The sequence below is a fragment of the Amia ocellicauda genome, chromosome 1 (genome assembly GCF_036373705.1).
Source record: "Amia ocellicauda isolate fAmiCal2 chromosome 1, fAmiCal2.hap1, whole genome shotgun sequence".
NCBI lineage: Eukaryota > Metazoa > Chordata > Actinopteri > Amiiformes > Amiidae > Amia > Amia ocellicauda.
The window spans coordinates 12,059,530-12,076,258 of NC_089850.1; the positions used below are offsets into that span (position 1 = coordinate 12,059,530).

General features: G+C 37.1%; 1 protein-coding gene across 1 annotated transcript in view; it reads right to left on the reverse strand.

The window, feature by feature from the left end:
- Window positions 1-16,729, reverse strand: part of scaf8 (SR-related CTD-associated factor 8) — a 36,853-nt gene that overhangs the window by 19,034 nt on the left and 1,090 nt on the right. The window contains exon 2 of the mRNA XM_066719620.1: window positions 14,378-14,461. Coding sequence (XP_066575717.1) covers window positions 14,378-14,461 — 84 coding nt within the window. The remainder of the gene's footprint in view (window positions 1-14,377; window positions 14,462-16,729) is intronic.

Here is a 16,729-nt window from a genome sequence, read left to right on the forward strand (position 1 = left end):
CAAACCTTCTACAGTCTACAGGGAAGTATGACGTTTGCAGACAGTGAGCAGACAGCTCGAAGTGCACAGTGAGACTAAGATATGGTCGATATGCAACTCGGCTAAAACATGTGTGAGAGGGATTGTATATCTCCTGTCCAGCGGTCGGATGAGGATGAGGTAGTGGGTTATGGCAGGGGTTCCCAAACTTTTTTTGACCAAGGGACCCCTTTTGGGGGGCAGCCTTCTGCGATTAGCTAATCGCAACATTTCAAATCGCGATTGAATTTCGATTAATTGTTGAGCCCTAGTGTGTGTGCGTGTGTATATATATATAAACACACTTTTACATTTTCTGTGGGCTTCATGACGTCTATTCCACAGCCTTGAGTGTGTATTCCGTGTTTTTTTTATTAAAATGTAGTTTGGCAGTAAGTATTTATTATTTTGTGCATTGTTATTTTTATTTAATGTATTAATTTAAAGGCAGGTAAAACAAAAAACATATTTACCATGACAGCCTGGCAAGTGGTATTTGTTAGTTTTGCATATTTAATGATTAAAGAAAGACTTGTTTGAATTATAATGTCTTTGGTCTTATTTTATAGCTTGTTTGGAGAAAAAGAAGAAATACCGAGATATATTTTGTGTATCGCCCATTCATTCTAAAAACATCGAGATATAATTTTTAGGTCATATCACCCAGCCCTAAGTCTACCCCATATTTCTTAATAAAATCAGAGCCCTGAAATGCACAAATCAAACAATGTTACACTCTTGCAAATCAATCAGGTGAGGGCAGTGACGTGCACAGCCTGGCGCCACCCCTGCCCCTACCCCTGCACATCCCTGGGCGAGGGTGAAATTGAGGTTGCTTCATTACGCAGAAAACAAATCAATAGCTGCAGCTCATCTCTGTACAGAACAGAGGCATTTTTAGCCCGGCGCATGGCTTCAGGAACAGATTTACAATTTACAAGCACAAGGAAGAGAACAACACAGAATGGATAACAAAACACAACTAAAGTGTAGTCTCTATCAGTCTAGGGCTCAACTCGGACAGTCTCTATTGCCAGTTCATTTCAATATTTTAACTTCCCAACAGCATATCACCATGGGACATATCTGGCGAAAAATCGCACATCAACCGACATTATGCCGCAAACTAGACGTTGTTTCTGGTGCTTGCCAATCACAGAGATCTATTTCAGTGGAGCGCTGTAACTGAAACAGGTAAGGATGCACAACTTTCGATTTGTGCGCCTGCTAGAAATATGCGTCTTCACAAGACCATAAAGTATTTCTTCTTTCATAGTGGAGAGAAATACAGCTCTGGAAAAAATAAGAGACCACTTAACATTGATTTCTGAACTTGTGGGTGGTCTCAATTTTTCCAGAGCTGTATGTTTTGAGTAGTTTTAGCACTGAATGTTCACTCCCCTGTTGCTGTCCTACCTGGCATAGTTGCAAAAATCCACACAATGATTATTAGTAGTAGAATAATATTTTGAGCCATTATATGTATGACGCATTGAAGTAGTACATATTTTATTTCATACAGTACCTCGGCAGCTGGCTTGTTCTTGATTGCCTCTGGATTGGACGCTGGCGTCTTGTCGCCTGGGTCAAACCAATACTAAGGGGGAGGCGGGTGGGGGTAATGTGATTATTTAGAAACGTGAGTTTGTACCTGACCTGAATACATTTCACATATGTAAATTTGGAAACATTTTATGCATAATAGTGTGTGAAAAAAAAATGTAAGTGTGGGGGAAGCTGCCCCCTAAGCCCTATGGGTCAGGCGTCTATGGTTTCGACACACATGCACGCTAAGTGTTAGCAGTTCGTAGGTACTACTAAACGGAGGGAGGGAGGCACAGATGATCAGCGAAGTAGAGGCTTGATTTAATTTGCTCCATAGTTGAAACATAGGCCTACACATAAATTAAAGGGGCAACCTGTATAATAAATAAAAAACAAATACACAGCTGCCCAGTGCACAGGTTTTGAATCTAAACACAAAACCAGCATCCTCATGGCTCTAGCTAAAGTAACATCAACTACTGTACACACCCCACACATCTAGCTAATTTATACAATCCACTTAACTAAACAATTTACTTTTCTAAACCACATTTAGCATAGACCGATAGTCTAGTTTAATCAAATCGGAAAGACACCTGTGCGATCGAGTTCCAGGGAATACACAATTGTCTAGAGACAATAGCAGGCTAGGTATGCAGCTATATAATATTAATGTGTTTTTTGTGCTTATTCTTTTTCTGTCATTGCTAGCATCACAGAAGGGCATTTGGCTTTGAGATGGGTTAACATACAGCTGTAGATTTGTGGTAGTTTAATTGCACTGCACATATTTTACACTTAAGTAAATAAGTTAAATGAAAACACCGTTAAGTATTTCCATGCAGTACTTTTCTGTAAGGAAGACATTTTAAGCCAAGGTACGTTCTAGTTCAGCCAATCACAGACAAGAAACAACAAATACCACCCTCCCTTTAATTTCCATTACCACTACAGAGTGAGCTAATCAACAGTACAGGCTTTAAAATAAAATCAATATGTAGTTGATTTATTTTTATTTTTGTAATGTATCGAATGTTAGATTCACTTGTCGATAGTTGCCATTGTTAACAAATAGTCGAATGTTCAATTATTCGGTGTCATACCTAGTTAATACAATGCTTTTCAATATCTATTAACCCAATTCACATCTACACCAGGTCCACAGAGGAATTATTTCACCGACAGAGAAGCAAATTTAAAGACACTGAGCTGTAAGGACAGAGCTTTATTCAGATGTTTTCTGCTTGGTTAATCGAGCCCTCTCTCAGCACCAGAGGATATAACACAAAGAACAAATCAAAGGAACTGCTTCTCTTCACTAACCCATGAGAAAATTGGTATCACAAATAAGAAACTCAAAACCTCATATCCAGACTGACACAGTGCACCTCACCCATAACTAAATGACTGATAGTGCAGAGAACACAACACTTCTGATTGTCTCAAGTCTTTCTTCCCTCCCTTCCCAGGACACTGACATTAAACCCTTTTTAGTAACAGGGATCCATGGCTGACAACCTGGTCTGTGACAGCACCCTAAAGATAGTATCATCCTTCTGTTAGTTATGAAATTGTATATGTAGGTTTCTTCCTGATTCCGTACCTTCAACTGTAGCTCTTATTACAGACTGAATTAAATTGTATTTTTGTCATGCACACAGCCACACTAAAGCACAAATCTGTGCCACTACCAGTTCTATAGCAATGAAATTGCTACCCAACACACTCAGCTACAGTTTAATCAACACCATTCCCCTTACTGAAATAACATTTTAATAGAGTCCACTAAGAGGTATAACTATTTTTTTCCTCAGCAGCATGCAGAGAGCTGTTCTGAATAGAGAATAGAGAATAGAGAAAAGAGAAAGCTTAAGGTCTTGCTTGATTGTTCATATTCCTTTGTATATGAGTAATAAAGGATTATCACAGAGCAGTATTTCACTTGGTGCATGTATTTCACAGCTATATATACAAACCATATCTGGAACGATCTTGCTGTGATGTTATCTTTGAGGTCTAGGTCTCATCTCACCAAACTGTGCATAATTTCCTAAGTAAAACAGCACAGAAGGCAAACAAATTGACAAAATATTTCACTGGCATTTGCACATACCGGTTAAAAAAAGAAAAAAAAATCAATAAAATGCTTTAAAACACTAGCAAATCTCACTTTGGATAGCTGCATAGAGTATTAAAAGTTTAGAATCATTTTCATCCCAAATGATTTTCTTGTAGCTAGAAACAGGCTTTAATTGCAAATGTTTAAAGGTAATGCCTGCATCACATTTTCTACAAATTCAATTCAACTTGAAGGCAAGTTTTTAAGTGGTGGAGAGGATTATCAACACGATTAAATATATAGGATAGAAAATTGGTAGAGTCAGGATTTAAAATGAAGGGGGTGGAATACATTGTTATAGATATATGAAGAGTATCTGTTTTTAATTGCACTTAAAGACAAAAACTGTTTCATATGCTTATTTCCAAGTAAGCATTTAACTAGTATTCAGACCAAGAGATTCATGAAGCCTGTTTACTTGAAACAAAAATGATTCTCTTTCAGTTAATAATTACAGATACATAACACCACTAAGCCAATTCAGTTGCAACCAGGGAATAAAATTAAAACCCGCCACCCGCCAAATGCGGGTAGATTTAGCCAGTGGTGGATAAATCAGTCAATTTTACCAGCCACTGTGGAGGGTGGCCAACAAGTGTACCGGAACTCAGCTTTTAGTTTCTGATAGAGTATTTGTCGATTTCAAAATACGAATTAATTTGTTGACGTTGTAGTGTTGGTATGTTAGTTGATTTTTGCAAACCGCAATATCATTTTTTTTTTAAATAAATGGCATCTGGACAGTCTTCGGTCTGCAATGAAGCAGTAAGGTGGTTAAGGATGTGGAAAAATAATTACTTTTAATGACTTTTCCTAGTCATAATTCCTGACTTTTTAATTACCTGGATCGAAGTGTTTCAGAATTATAATACTACAGAAAAGCAAAGAGGAGCAACAAACATTATTGGTCAGTCAATTACAGCTGTAATTGCAAAATATTCCTTTATAAAACAAATAGTCACAACCTTTATAGTTAATTTGAAATTGTGACAATAAAAAGTCGTGCTAATGGAAACAATAATACAAGAGTCTGACAGGAGGTGCGTGAGAGTTGACAGGTCTGCTGTTATTATGCCATTTCCATACGTTTTCTAATAATGTATTTTTACATAGATATTTATTTAACAAAGTTGTTGTGTTAGATAAGTATTGATCAATTGCATCAATTACAACTTATTAATTGATGCGGAAACTATTTGCGATAGAGACAGATTTCTTGCTGCGTAGCGGAGATTCTGCTGAAGAGAAACGTGCGGTTTGTTTGTATTGTGTTTTTGCTGGTGTGCGGTATTGACCAATGGAAACAACATCACTGTCTGTCATCATTCCTAGAGATTATATATTTTTTACACAACCACAGACCATGACTCTATGAATATCTAGCCAATCCAATGAAATAATTTGAATGACGTGCAGAGACGGGAGTAGCACTGAAGAGGAAGAGGAGTATGAAGAGCAATAATGTGTCACCATATAACACCCCTTCTCATGTATCAGTTTAGTGTTTATACAGGTATCCATTAGCTGCCGTGTTATTGCATATGTGATTGATTAATTTGAAAAAGATGCCCTGCACACTGTCTCTACTAGCAAGTGTTATAATTCAATAGAATGCAATGTTTTGCTCAAAGAGCTTATAACACTTGCAAGCAGAAACTGTGTGGGAGCATGCATTTCTATCCAGATCCAGATCTAGTCTATACAGGTGTGCAGTTAGCTTTTTTTATGGTGACCGATTAATTACCTGAATAAATGCCACGTTTTAACATGTTCACCACACATTTATGCACCCTCATGCATTTCTGGTGATGTTTGCCTTTGGCTGGTAAAAATACCAGCTGGTAAGTTTTTTCCTTCTACCAGACAAAGTGGCTAGTGGCCAAAAAAGTTAATTTTATCCCCTGGTTGCAACCGTCTTCTGTTTGTGTTTCTGTGTAAAATACAGCTGGCAACAACATTTAAATTTTTTAAATTATCTTTAAAAAGTAATCATAACGTCTTGCCTCAGGCCCATTTTAGTCAAACCGATTATTTGAGAAACTGGCCTCCGCTCCATTAGCTTATAAATCAAAATACAATCCATAAAATATTATATAATTTAAGGAGGAATGCATACTTTTCAGCTCAGTATGGCAGTCCTTTAATCTCAGCTGTGATCTGAATAGAATACATACATATAGATAAACGTATCAATTGTTGCAGACACTCCAAATTGTGAATGAAGTGCACATAATTGTTACAGGACTGAAAATAAGAGTCCAGAAATATGTTATTTTACACAAAACCTTCTGATGTAAAAATTGAAATCAATTTACGGATGTGTTTTTGTGATCCCTGAAGCAATACGCTAATGAGGTTTTTGAAAGGAATGCTTAGGAACAGCCTACTACTTTGTATATGTTCTTATTAAAAAAAACTTACTTCCTAAATTATGAAATCTACCTTTATATTATTTAAAATCATTTTCTATATACAGTATATAGGTTTGTAAGCAGTTAGCCTAATTAGGGGTTCAACAATAATCTATTATTGATCAGTTGTGTTCTTTTCCATTTATAACTGGAGTATCACAATACAACAAATTAAATCATATTAAATGAAGGATTATTTAAAAATAAGTGTGTAATCTGCCAACTCTTTAATGTGTAACTCATGTAAGGAAACTGCATTTTGTAAGCCCTTTAGTAGTGCGATTTCAAATGTGTCCAGTTTTGCAGAGTAATCGATTCCCAAATTGGAATAATTGTTGGAGGGGATAGCTGACTGAAAAGTTATCTAGAATGAGATGTTTAAAATTAAGAAGTACAATATTAAGGATGTCCTGTTATTAAATAGAAAATAAATTAACCTAAAGCTATGCAATTCATATACAGTACAGGATAAGGCCTTTAACAGTGTGAATTTACTCCTGCAGGCCAGCTCACTTGAAGTGTAAGATTGATGTGTTAACATTGTTTATGAATAGATGAACTCAGTGGTTCTCAATCCCGGTCCTGGTGGAACACTGACCCTGCTGGTTTTTATTCCAACTGAGCTCTCAATTACTTAATTGAGCCCTTAATTTAAGTAATTTGATTACATTTGAATCTTTAAATTGTTTATTTGTGCTGTGAGACACTGGACTAGGTGTCGGTCAGGTTGTTCACAGCTGTACAAGCACATTTCTATAGCAACTGTCCCTGAACAAACCTCAGTGCAGGAGCATCACCTGCGGACAGTTAAAAACCTACATGGGGCCACATATTATTATTCAAAATATTGAAAAATATAGCTCTGGAAAAAATTAAGAGACCACTGCAAAATGATCAGTTTCTCTGGTTTTACTATTTATAGGTATGTCTTTGGGTAAAATGAACATTTTTGTTTTAGTCTATAAACTACTGACAACATTTCTCTCAAATTCCAAATAAAAATATGAATGGAATAGAATGGCTGCCATACATGTAGAGATGCTGATTTAAGAAAAAACTGCAGCGGTCTCAATTTTTTCCAGAGCTGTATATGAAACTTATTTGGGTAAAGCTTTTTCGGTCCAAAACACTAATTGAGATGTATAATCACGGTCGTCCATGAGCAAGTGCTGCGAGAAGAAAGTGTCATTTTAAGTTTGACTCCTCGTAGCCTGTTAAAACTGGAAAATACATTTGGGCATTTCTTTTTTTGTTTTCCTATCATAGTCGTCTTATTTTTATCATTATAGGCTATTTTAGGTTTGAAATTGTATTAAGTATTTTTTATTTAAGAACATTTTGATACGATTGGTATTAGGCTACCATTTCAGCTTTTTTGAAAACAAATAGCAAACTATAGCTATAAGGATTTGGCATGGAAGTTCCGGAACATCCACAAACAACAAAACTGAAAGCACACGTTTCTTACACCGATTTTTTTGTGACATCATTCTAGTAAATATTTATTTCATTCCAAAACCATATTTCAAATGCTCCTTTTTAAAGTTAATATTATTTTATATCTGTGCAGTTCTGATTGAACAATATCACGTCATGTTTTAATGATGTGCAAATGGCTGTAGACATTGATGATGAACCGGAGGTGATTTATTACTGCCCGACAGATTCGCTCAGTATAATTCCAATTAATTTGAGATCTCTGAATAGACACTCATGAACATAAGAACGTTTACAAGCGAGAGGAGGCCATTCGACCCATCGTGCTTATTTGTTGTTCATTAATAACTAAGTGATCCAAGGATCCTATCCAGTCTATTTTTAATGTTCCTAAGTTTTCAGGTTGAGCCACATCACTGGGGAGTTTGTTCCGGAGAACAAACAGCATTAATAGCTTTAATTAGCACAAAAAAAAACACCATATAACATGACCTGACCTGTCGGATTACAGTGGCAGAGATTAAAGTAAAAACTTCATCCACCCACCAAATTAACAAATTGCTGTGCAAGTTACCAAACTACTGTGGAACTCAAAGGCATCTTTCTTTTTTGCTTGCCAAGGACATGTTGCTTCTAGCCAACGAAAACCTGTCTTCGAACACTAGGTTTGTAACAACAATAGTGATTATATCTGGATCTATAACCTTAAACTGCATCTTAATTAAACTGTATAATAAGAAAGAGTAGGGGGAGAAATGAGAAGGGCTTAAAGGGATACTTTGGTATTTTGGCATTTTAGCTTAATTTCTTTACTCACCCAGAGTCATACAAATCCTTGGAAACCTTTTTTTTTTTTTTTTTTTAATTCTGTGCGTCCAGTTTGAAGACATTTGAATTGGTTGTTTCGTTTGTAGACTTACGTTACTATTAATAGTAAATAACTAGTTCAATAAATTAATTTACTGGTAATCATAAGAGATTAATTGATTGACAGACTACTTTTGGTTCTGCCTGCGCTCTCGTGTTTTCAATCACGCACAGGGAACATCATATCCTTGCGCTGCCTCATCACAGCTGAGGAAATGTGTAGTTCGGCAAGATAGTTCCAACAGGAAATATTTATCTAATTACTTTAGATTTTGTATAGACTCATATAGAATACTTAATTTACAAATGTGCTATCCACCCAGCTTTTGAGTATTTAAAAGGTATTGGCCAGTTTCTGAGTCTGCCTTTTGAGACCATTGACTTCCATTATAAGTGCTAAGTTAACGAAACGAAAAATTCAAAAATTCAAAAAATTCAAATTTCTTCAAACTGGACCTTAAAAAAGGTTTCCATGGATTTGTACGATTCTGGGTGAGTAAGAAATCAAGCTAAAATGCCAAAATACCAAAGTATCCCTTTAAGCATGAAGCAAAATCAGTGCATTATTGTTTATGCAGAGAAAAAGTGGTCTTACTCTACACATTTTTCTTAGGTAGTTTTAACCAGAAAAGGAGATCTGCATATGTGCGAAAAAGACTGAAGGCTACTGCAAGAGTGATGCAAAACTACAAACCAGCCTTTCTGAATTGTATGTTAAAACGTTCCAGGGATATTTGATACACCAAACAGGTTGATGTCTAATGTATCATGCAGCAGGTTTTACTACACAAGCACTTCTCCATGGTTACACTACACAACACAACTACTCAAAGTAATTTAATTGTTCTGTATTTGATGGTGAAAGGTAACTTAAAGCCAAATTAGTTTTAAAGGGGAAGAGGTCCAAAGATGACTGCACACCCAGAGAGAGACACCAACTGCCCTCAATTCAATTCAAACTACTTCATGTGCTGCAGGAAATAAAGTTTTCCTTGCATGATCATAAGGTCACAAACTCTGAGCTCTAACCTAAAAACTCAGCTTCTTCTCTTCCTGAACTGAAACTCAGAATCGTTCTTGGACACGATCGCGTCTTAAAACTAAAGCAGAGAACAGCACCAAACGACGGCCTTGAAGCCAAACGTGCATCAAGAGCATAAGCTGGCTTTTCAAGCAACGATGAAGGCATTCAACAGGGAAGGAGAGCTCTTCATTTAAAAGCTGGAGAAATCAGCAGTAACCACAGTGATATCCAAAAGCCATAGAATTCAAGATCACAAAGTTGGGAGATGAGATTTAGCAGTCACTTCGCCTACTGGGAGTTCAACAGTCACAAAGACAAACTCCCCAACAGATAATACAGGGTCACAACTGAAGCAGCACTTTAGCTTGGTATAGTAAGAAGCAACAGTATGTTGTATGGTGATAATGGTGGTGTACTGTACAACATATGGCTGATCACAAAATGATCAGTAACTAAGGAAACAAAAACAAATGCCAAGGCATTATCAAGCCACCGAATAGGCTTTTCTTTTATATTTATTAACTGATCATCCAACTTTGAAACTGCAATGTTTTCCGAAGACTAATGTTGGATTTAAACCCTGAAAAAGCAAGCTGGATTTTACCAGTACAAACCACCCTTATGTGCATCATCTGAGCATTTTCCTAATGTGGAATCAGTTCTCCAAGTCAGCACTGGACCCTCGTTTATCTGTGGATTCCCTGGTTACTTTAGCATCACAGTGCCAGGACTAGGTTAGGCAAGGACTGCTTCCGTTGTGCAGAAAACCACAAACAGGCTTCACTTAGCACTCCTCACAATAGAAGATTTGCTCTTATGGAAAAAATACAGCGAGATGAAAGCTCTTAGAGAGGAAATAAGAGCTAACAGAGAATGATCAAGCTTGCGATCTCTTTTTTTTTTTTTTTTTTTCCTTCATCTTCCTTTGAAACAGCCCATCTCCTACCTAAGCTGGTTAGGACTCCCTTATCTCCCTGATACTCTCTCACGCCCCTCCTCCTGCTTCACTTTCAGTGCTTTGGGAGTGCTGGGAGAGCTGCTGAGGGAAGGGAAAGAGGAATTATTCACAGGCATAAACTTTCACTTTGGCAACCAGTTTTCAGGATTAAAGCAATGTAAACGCTCTTAGAGATATAGAAATTACAGCAAAAACTACATAAAAACCACAGTGCAGTGAACGTAGGGCAGTCATTCCACGTCCCCCTCACCCCCAAGTTTAAAAAAATGTTTGTTTTGGTGTTGCTTACTGAATGATGGCTTGATGATCTCTCTCCTTAACTTTGGGTACATTTATTTATTTTTAAATCGCTCCGGACGAAAAACCTTTGACCCTATCACTTGAAAAAATACACCATCAGTGTGTGTAAAGCCACGTTTCATGCCTATTGTTCTCGGCTCCTCACCACAACATGCGGTTTGCCGATTTCAATGCTACAAAACCTTCCAAGACATCTCTCGATTACTGACGCACACCCAAACCTTACAGTTTCTCTGTGTCGCAGTAAGGAATTACAGACTCCAATGCGAAAAATATGTTTATGCTTAAAAACAATTAAATAAAACCGCAACAGCCGCAAGATTCAGGATAGATGATCAAGGCAAACTTCTACTTATCTACTTATTCTACTACAACAGCATGCAAAGCTTTTTTTAAACTACCGCAGCAATTCTGGGTAGCCAAGGGCTGACTGTTTATAACATCTCTCAAACTCCGAGATCAATAACATGGTATTAAACCAAGAGAAAGGCTTTGAAAAGTTATTAGTGTCATTATAAGCACTTTTGAAAACCTCTGACCTTGGCCATACATCATCTCCCAGAAGCCCAGGGCAAATGTTGCTGTCACCTGACCTGCACTGCACTGCCCACTGATTATTTGGACAGGTGTGTTTTGGTGCCCCAGTATAACAACCAATCAGAAAAAATACGCAAGCTTACTATGACAGAAATATTACACCGAAACCTGTTTCCTCCTTAAAGGTATACCAGCTCTGTGTCAAATAATGGACTGTGGAATTCTAGAGTCTTAATTCCACAGACATAATGCCCAAAGATGGCAACGTCTTCAGCTATCTATGACTGTTAACAGAACTAATGCACCTAGGTTAGAAGCAGTTCACCCAAAAAAGTAAACTCATTGGTCATCTAAAAATACTACAGGACAAACAATCTACACCCAGTAAACAGACTTCACACTGCTAAAGACAATATTTGTGTAACAGGTCTTTACTGTTTAATACAAGAAAGGCACATGGTTCCTCTCAAAAGCTTTTCCAAAGAAATTTCAAACTATTAATTTTAAAGTAGACAAATATAAAAAGAAAATATATTGGTATATTTAGTGGTTTCAATGTTGGAAAAAAGATTTTATAGCTCTACCACATAATACATCATCTTTGCTGCACTTGGTTACAGTTTAATTATGTGGTAGTTTGTAAATCCTAGTTACAATAGTAGCATTGTGTCAAAGTATGTTTTCTTGTCATTACTCATTTACAAGCCCTCTCTGGTAGAAACAAAACTTTTTAGAAAGTTACTTTCACGATTTATAGCTACAGTTTCATGTTAGGAATACATACAGGTATACAGATCTGTGCACAAACATATTTGCATCAGCAGACTTTGATGTCACTTAAGGTCATTCCCTTAGATCTGTTTTCACTGGATTACCGAAAGCATGCTTGCAGTGATGACAGGTGTTTATAACGTGGCTGGCAAAACCGATCAGTGTGCAGTGGTGTGAGTTGCCTTCCACTCGCTGTGCATGACTGGCTCCCATGGGGGGAAGGCAACTGGGGGGAACTTGTCTTATAGAAATACATATTAGCGAGTGATCATTTTCAACAAGCGCTTTATCGATCTCTCTTTAATGCACGTTAATGTATATTTGAACATCTTTTTATTAAAAAAGTATTGAAATAATAGCATTTATTTAAGCAATTGCAATTATTTTACTTAACTATTCAGTTCACCAGTGTTGATTGACAGCAAAAACAGTTCCCACTCCACCTACAGAGCCATGGGCTGTAATAAGAGATGGGCCTTAGAGACGGACAAGTCTCTCTCAGTTTACCCTTCCCAATTGTTGTTAACTGTATTGACCCTCCTTTCTAACGGATTTGCTGTGAAGCTTAGTTGTTCTGTTCCATTTATGTTTTCAAACATTCTCAAATATTTTGTTCAGCTGGAAGTCTCTACCTGAGCTGCAGTCTCTCTTTGCTTTTACACATTCCATTGGTAAGAAGTGTCACAAGATGAATTTGACAGAGCATCAACTAATCTAATCTTTAGCAGACATCCCAAGTCTCCCGGAAGGTCTGGGAGTCTCCCGCATTTTAATAGCGGCTCCCTGACACCCAAAAATAATATAATGACATTGAACTCTCTCTCGCTCGCTCTAAAAAAATAAAAAGAAATCGATTTCCGGGATATTGTATATAATTTTCGGGTGTCAGGGAGCCGCTATTAAAATGCGGGAGACTCCCGGACCTTCCGGGAGACCTGGGATATCTGGTTTAGACATGAGAGAAAAAGTGCACACGACAATGACACAGGACAGCCTGACCGCGAGCAAATCATTGGCAAGCGTAGGTTGCTATTCATATTTGCAAATTATAGTTTTCAGTGGCCGTGGAACGACTGAGAAAAATCAATAGAACGGCAACCCATCCCAACCTTCATTACTGCAGTTAGTAATGCCTGGAATCCATTCCCAAATATCACTCTGATTTCTACATATTCAAACAGAAACCCCTTCAAGGAATAAGGGCCTTTTTCATTCACATTTAAATGAACCCAACTCGGTTCACTTGAGAAAATAACTCTGGGGTAATAAAAGAGGAAGAATAAATCCACCTTATGAATATATAGTTATTTTTATTATTTGTTTATTTGCATTGTGAAATTGGGAACTTCTCTGTGCCTGGTGCTATTAATATTATTTTGCTTTCTCACATACTCATAGTCATCGGGGTCCACAAGCCACCAAAACAACACTGAGAGTGGCAGTTTTTGCAATGCTTCTGGACATCTCATCACCGCCCAACCTGGCTTGCAGAAATCTATATAACTGTATTTTGGATTCTGGGCAAATAATTGCACAATACGGTGGTGAAAAAAAGGAATGTAAAATACCCATTACTTGCTAAAGCGTTCGAGAATGAATGACATGTCATTGAATATACTGGCACTGAGCAAGAGATCTATGCAGTGTAAATCCCTGAAACTCTCCACCTGTAAGTGTAACAGCGATCACGGAGTCAAAGAAAAAGAACACACTGCGAAGATATTTCAACCCGGACCCAATTAAATCCTTCTTTGCTAAGAGATAGGACATGACTACAGAACGTGTTTTCCTGTTTAGGTGGCTTTAATGTGACAGGGCCCAATTCCAACGCTGAACGAAGTGTTTGTTCAAATTTTCTTAAAGAATTTACATGTGCTGGCTTTTCACTTTTATTGCATTCTTACTGGCAGTCAAGCTGGGTTGATTTCGTATCCAATTAGCACAGTGCCCAACTTTAAAACTGACAAAAAAATGACTGGGAAGAAAAAAAAAAAAAGTTTACAGAAATTCATAAACATAAGTTGATTGTATTAACTGATCTTTCTCCGCCCTTACTAAAATACTATCCACGGAGCTGGCACAGCACAGAGAGCCACAGCTTTCTCTCGCACTGATATCCAGCTTCTCTAAGTCTGGTCCTGGAAGTTGCACCCAACAGGAGAGCTCAGTCTTTTGAGAATTTAAATCTCGTGCTGGTGTAGTGCAGTGAATACTGTCTGGGGGCTAAATGGGTATCGCAGAGGTGACTCGACCAGAGGCAAGCCTGAAGACATGCTTCCACAAATGAAGCACAAGGATCCTAATGTGCCATTTCCCTTATGCCTCTTGTGAACGGTTAAAGATGTACTAAGTTGTTGTTTTTTCTCTGTGGCTTAGCATAAAATACTTACCTTTATAGCTTTAATGGCAGACTTTGTTATCTGGGTCATTTTCGCTTTGGAGATGGGTGGCTTGTATTCATTCAGGGAGTACAACTGAAATAGAAGAAGAAGAAAGAAAAGCAGATATAAAAAACACTCTTCTGTATGGCACATGTTCTTTGACATTTCATAAAGAATTCAAAAAATGATATTAAGCGCAGCCTGAGGCACCAGATCAAATCGGACTGCGTGCGGTAGGAGGGAGATCAAATGGGAGGTGAATTAAGGGTCTGCTTCTGATCCTTTAATAATGCAGAGGTTATCAACCAGTACAGCCGTGTGCTTTCACTTCAGTTTTGTGAGCTGCAGCATTAGCAGGCAGGAGAACGATTAAGCATATGATACACAGTTGTACGAACTCCACTGTAATCACTGATTGCTCCCTTGCTGATACACAGCTCTAAAACATCTTTTGTAATGACACAGCGGAAGCACTGGACTGAAAATACAAAAGGATACAGCATGGATACATGCAAGTGTTTGAAGAAGGCCAAAAATAAAGCAAACTCCACATGGCAGGCCAGTAGTACTCAGTTTGGAAGACAGAAATCTCACTCGCTGATTTGTCGATTTGTTCCTAACAGTTTGTCAGTGCTGTTGCCCTCTGAACTTTCCTCCTGGGCTACAGCTGATGTAGAAGATTAAGGTAAAATAGCAGAAGTGATGACATTATTGAAGAAGTATCTTTCACATTAGAGTTATATATAGACAAATGATTTAAAATTATAACATACAAAATGCCTTTAGGGTCCCACTATACACTTTTCCTTGAATTCAAGTAGGATTGAGGCATCAGCAGCTGTAGTAATTCAATATCATTTATGTACAAACTTATTTTTTATACTTCAGCTTTAAATAAAATGTGGTTCTCATGTTTGTTTTATTTAATCTGTCTGAATGATTCGTTTCTGAGAACACATTTTTATAATATGCCAAGTGTTTCCTACGTAAAGGTTTGCCGACCTGTCCTTTTAAAAAAATGCACCGCTAATTGTGTTCAAAAAGTGTAATATCATATTTAAGTCACTGTGACTACAACAGTACTGTTGATGTAGGAGCAGTTTAATCAGCACACATTTCAATAACATTCAAGTGGATCACTTTAGTTTAAAGTCCTTTTCTTGGGTCTTATGGCAATGCACATGTGAGGGGCTTAGATCTATTCTTTTTCTGACATCTGTCACACGTTTCCCAGAAACTTAATAATTATTTAGTATAAAGCGCATCTTTCTGAGCATACTTTTGGAACTGTATTGTTGACAACATATGTAAATGCAATAATAAAATGCACTTTACTTAAGGTCATTTAAAGCAAAGCCTAGCCTCATTCTTTACAGCTTGCCTTGAAGTGTTTATGTGTCAACAGTCCCAAACCGCCATCCTTAGGGCTACACTGAAGTGTACGGGACTTATGGAAGTAGTAATTAACTTAATTATAAAGTGATTAAACCTGTAATAAAATTAAATAACTTTCTGAACAAGAGTATCAAATCACAGTAAGAGTGTAAGATAATCAATGAATAAGTGGACCTTGACCAAAGACCCAATCCTATCATAGATTTTTTTTAATACATAATAAATGTTTCTAGCTCATTGGTCTCACTCAATGAAACATAAGGCCTAAAATACTACCCTAACCAGTGCTATTTACTTTGCAATACTCTGGATAATTACATCATATATTTAGGATAATCTACTCTGGATAATTCAATACAGCACAAGCTGTCCGATATTGATAGTAAAAGCCCTTTCATACTGAAAAGTGGTGTAGAGGGAAACCGTTATTTACCCCCAAAACAAATCTGTAAATGCACACCAATCTGTCTATGTAATATTCACTGTACTGCAGTATTTAAGTGAAAACCTTTACATTTACAGCTTCTGTCATTTTGAAAATGATTATTGCGAGGGCTGTGTAACTTAACCTCTCTGGGACTTCTCCCCACTGGATCACTGTAAACTATCTTCAATATTGAAAGTATTTTCTAAGATGTTTCAGGGCATAATGTGGTTCAATAGAAATTTGCAATCACCGTACTTGTATTCTACAGAGAGAAAATACAGTATGGTCAAATATTTGAGAAACAGTCCTATTGAATGCTTTGATATTTAAAGTTGGATATTAACCTTTCTATAGAACAAAAACACTTGCATCTCTTCAAATCCCTTATAAATCAGTAACTTCTACACAGAATCAAACTTACACAATAATTGTTTATGATTTCTATTAGTGCTGTTATCGGTTTTTTTCTTTACATTGATATTATGAAGCAATCTGATCTGCAGACAGCAGTCACAGGGTTAATATCCTCAGTTACATTA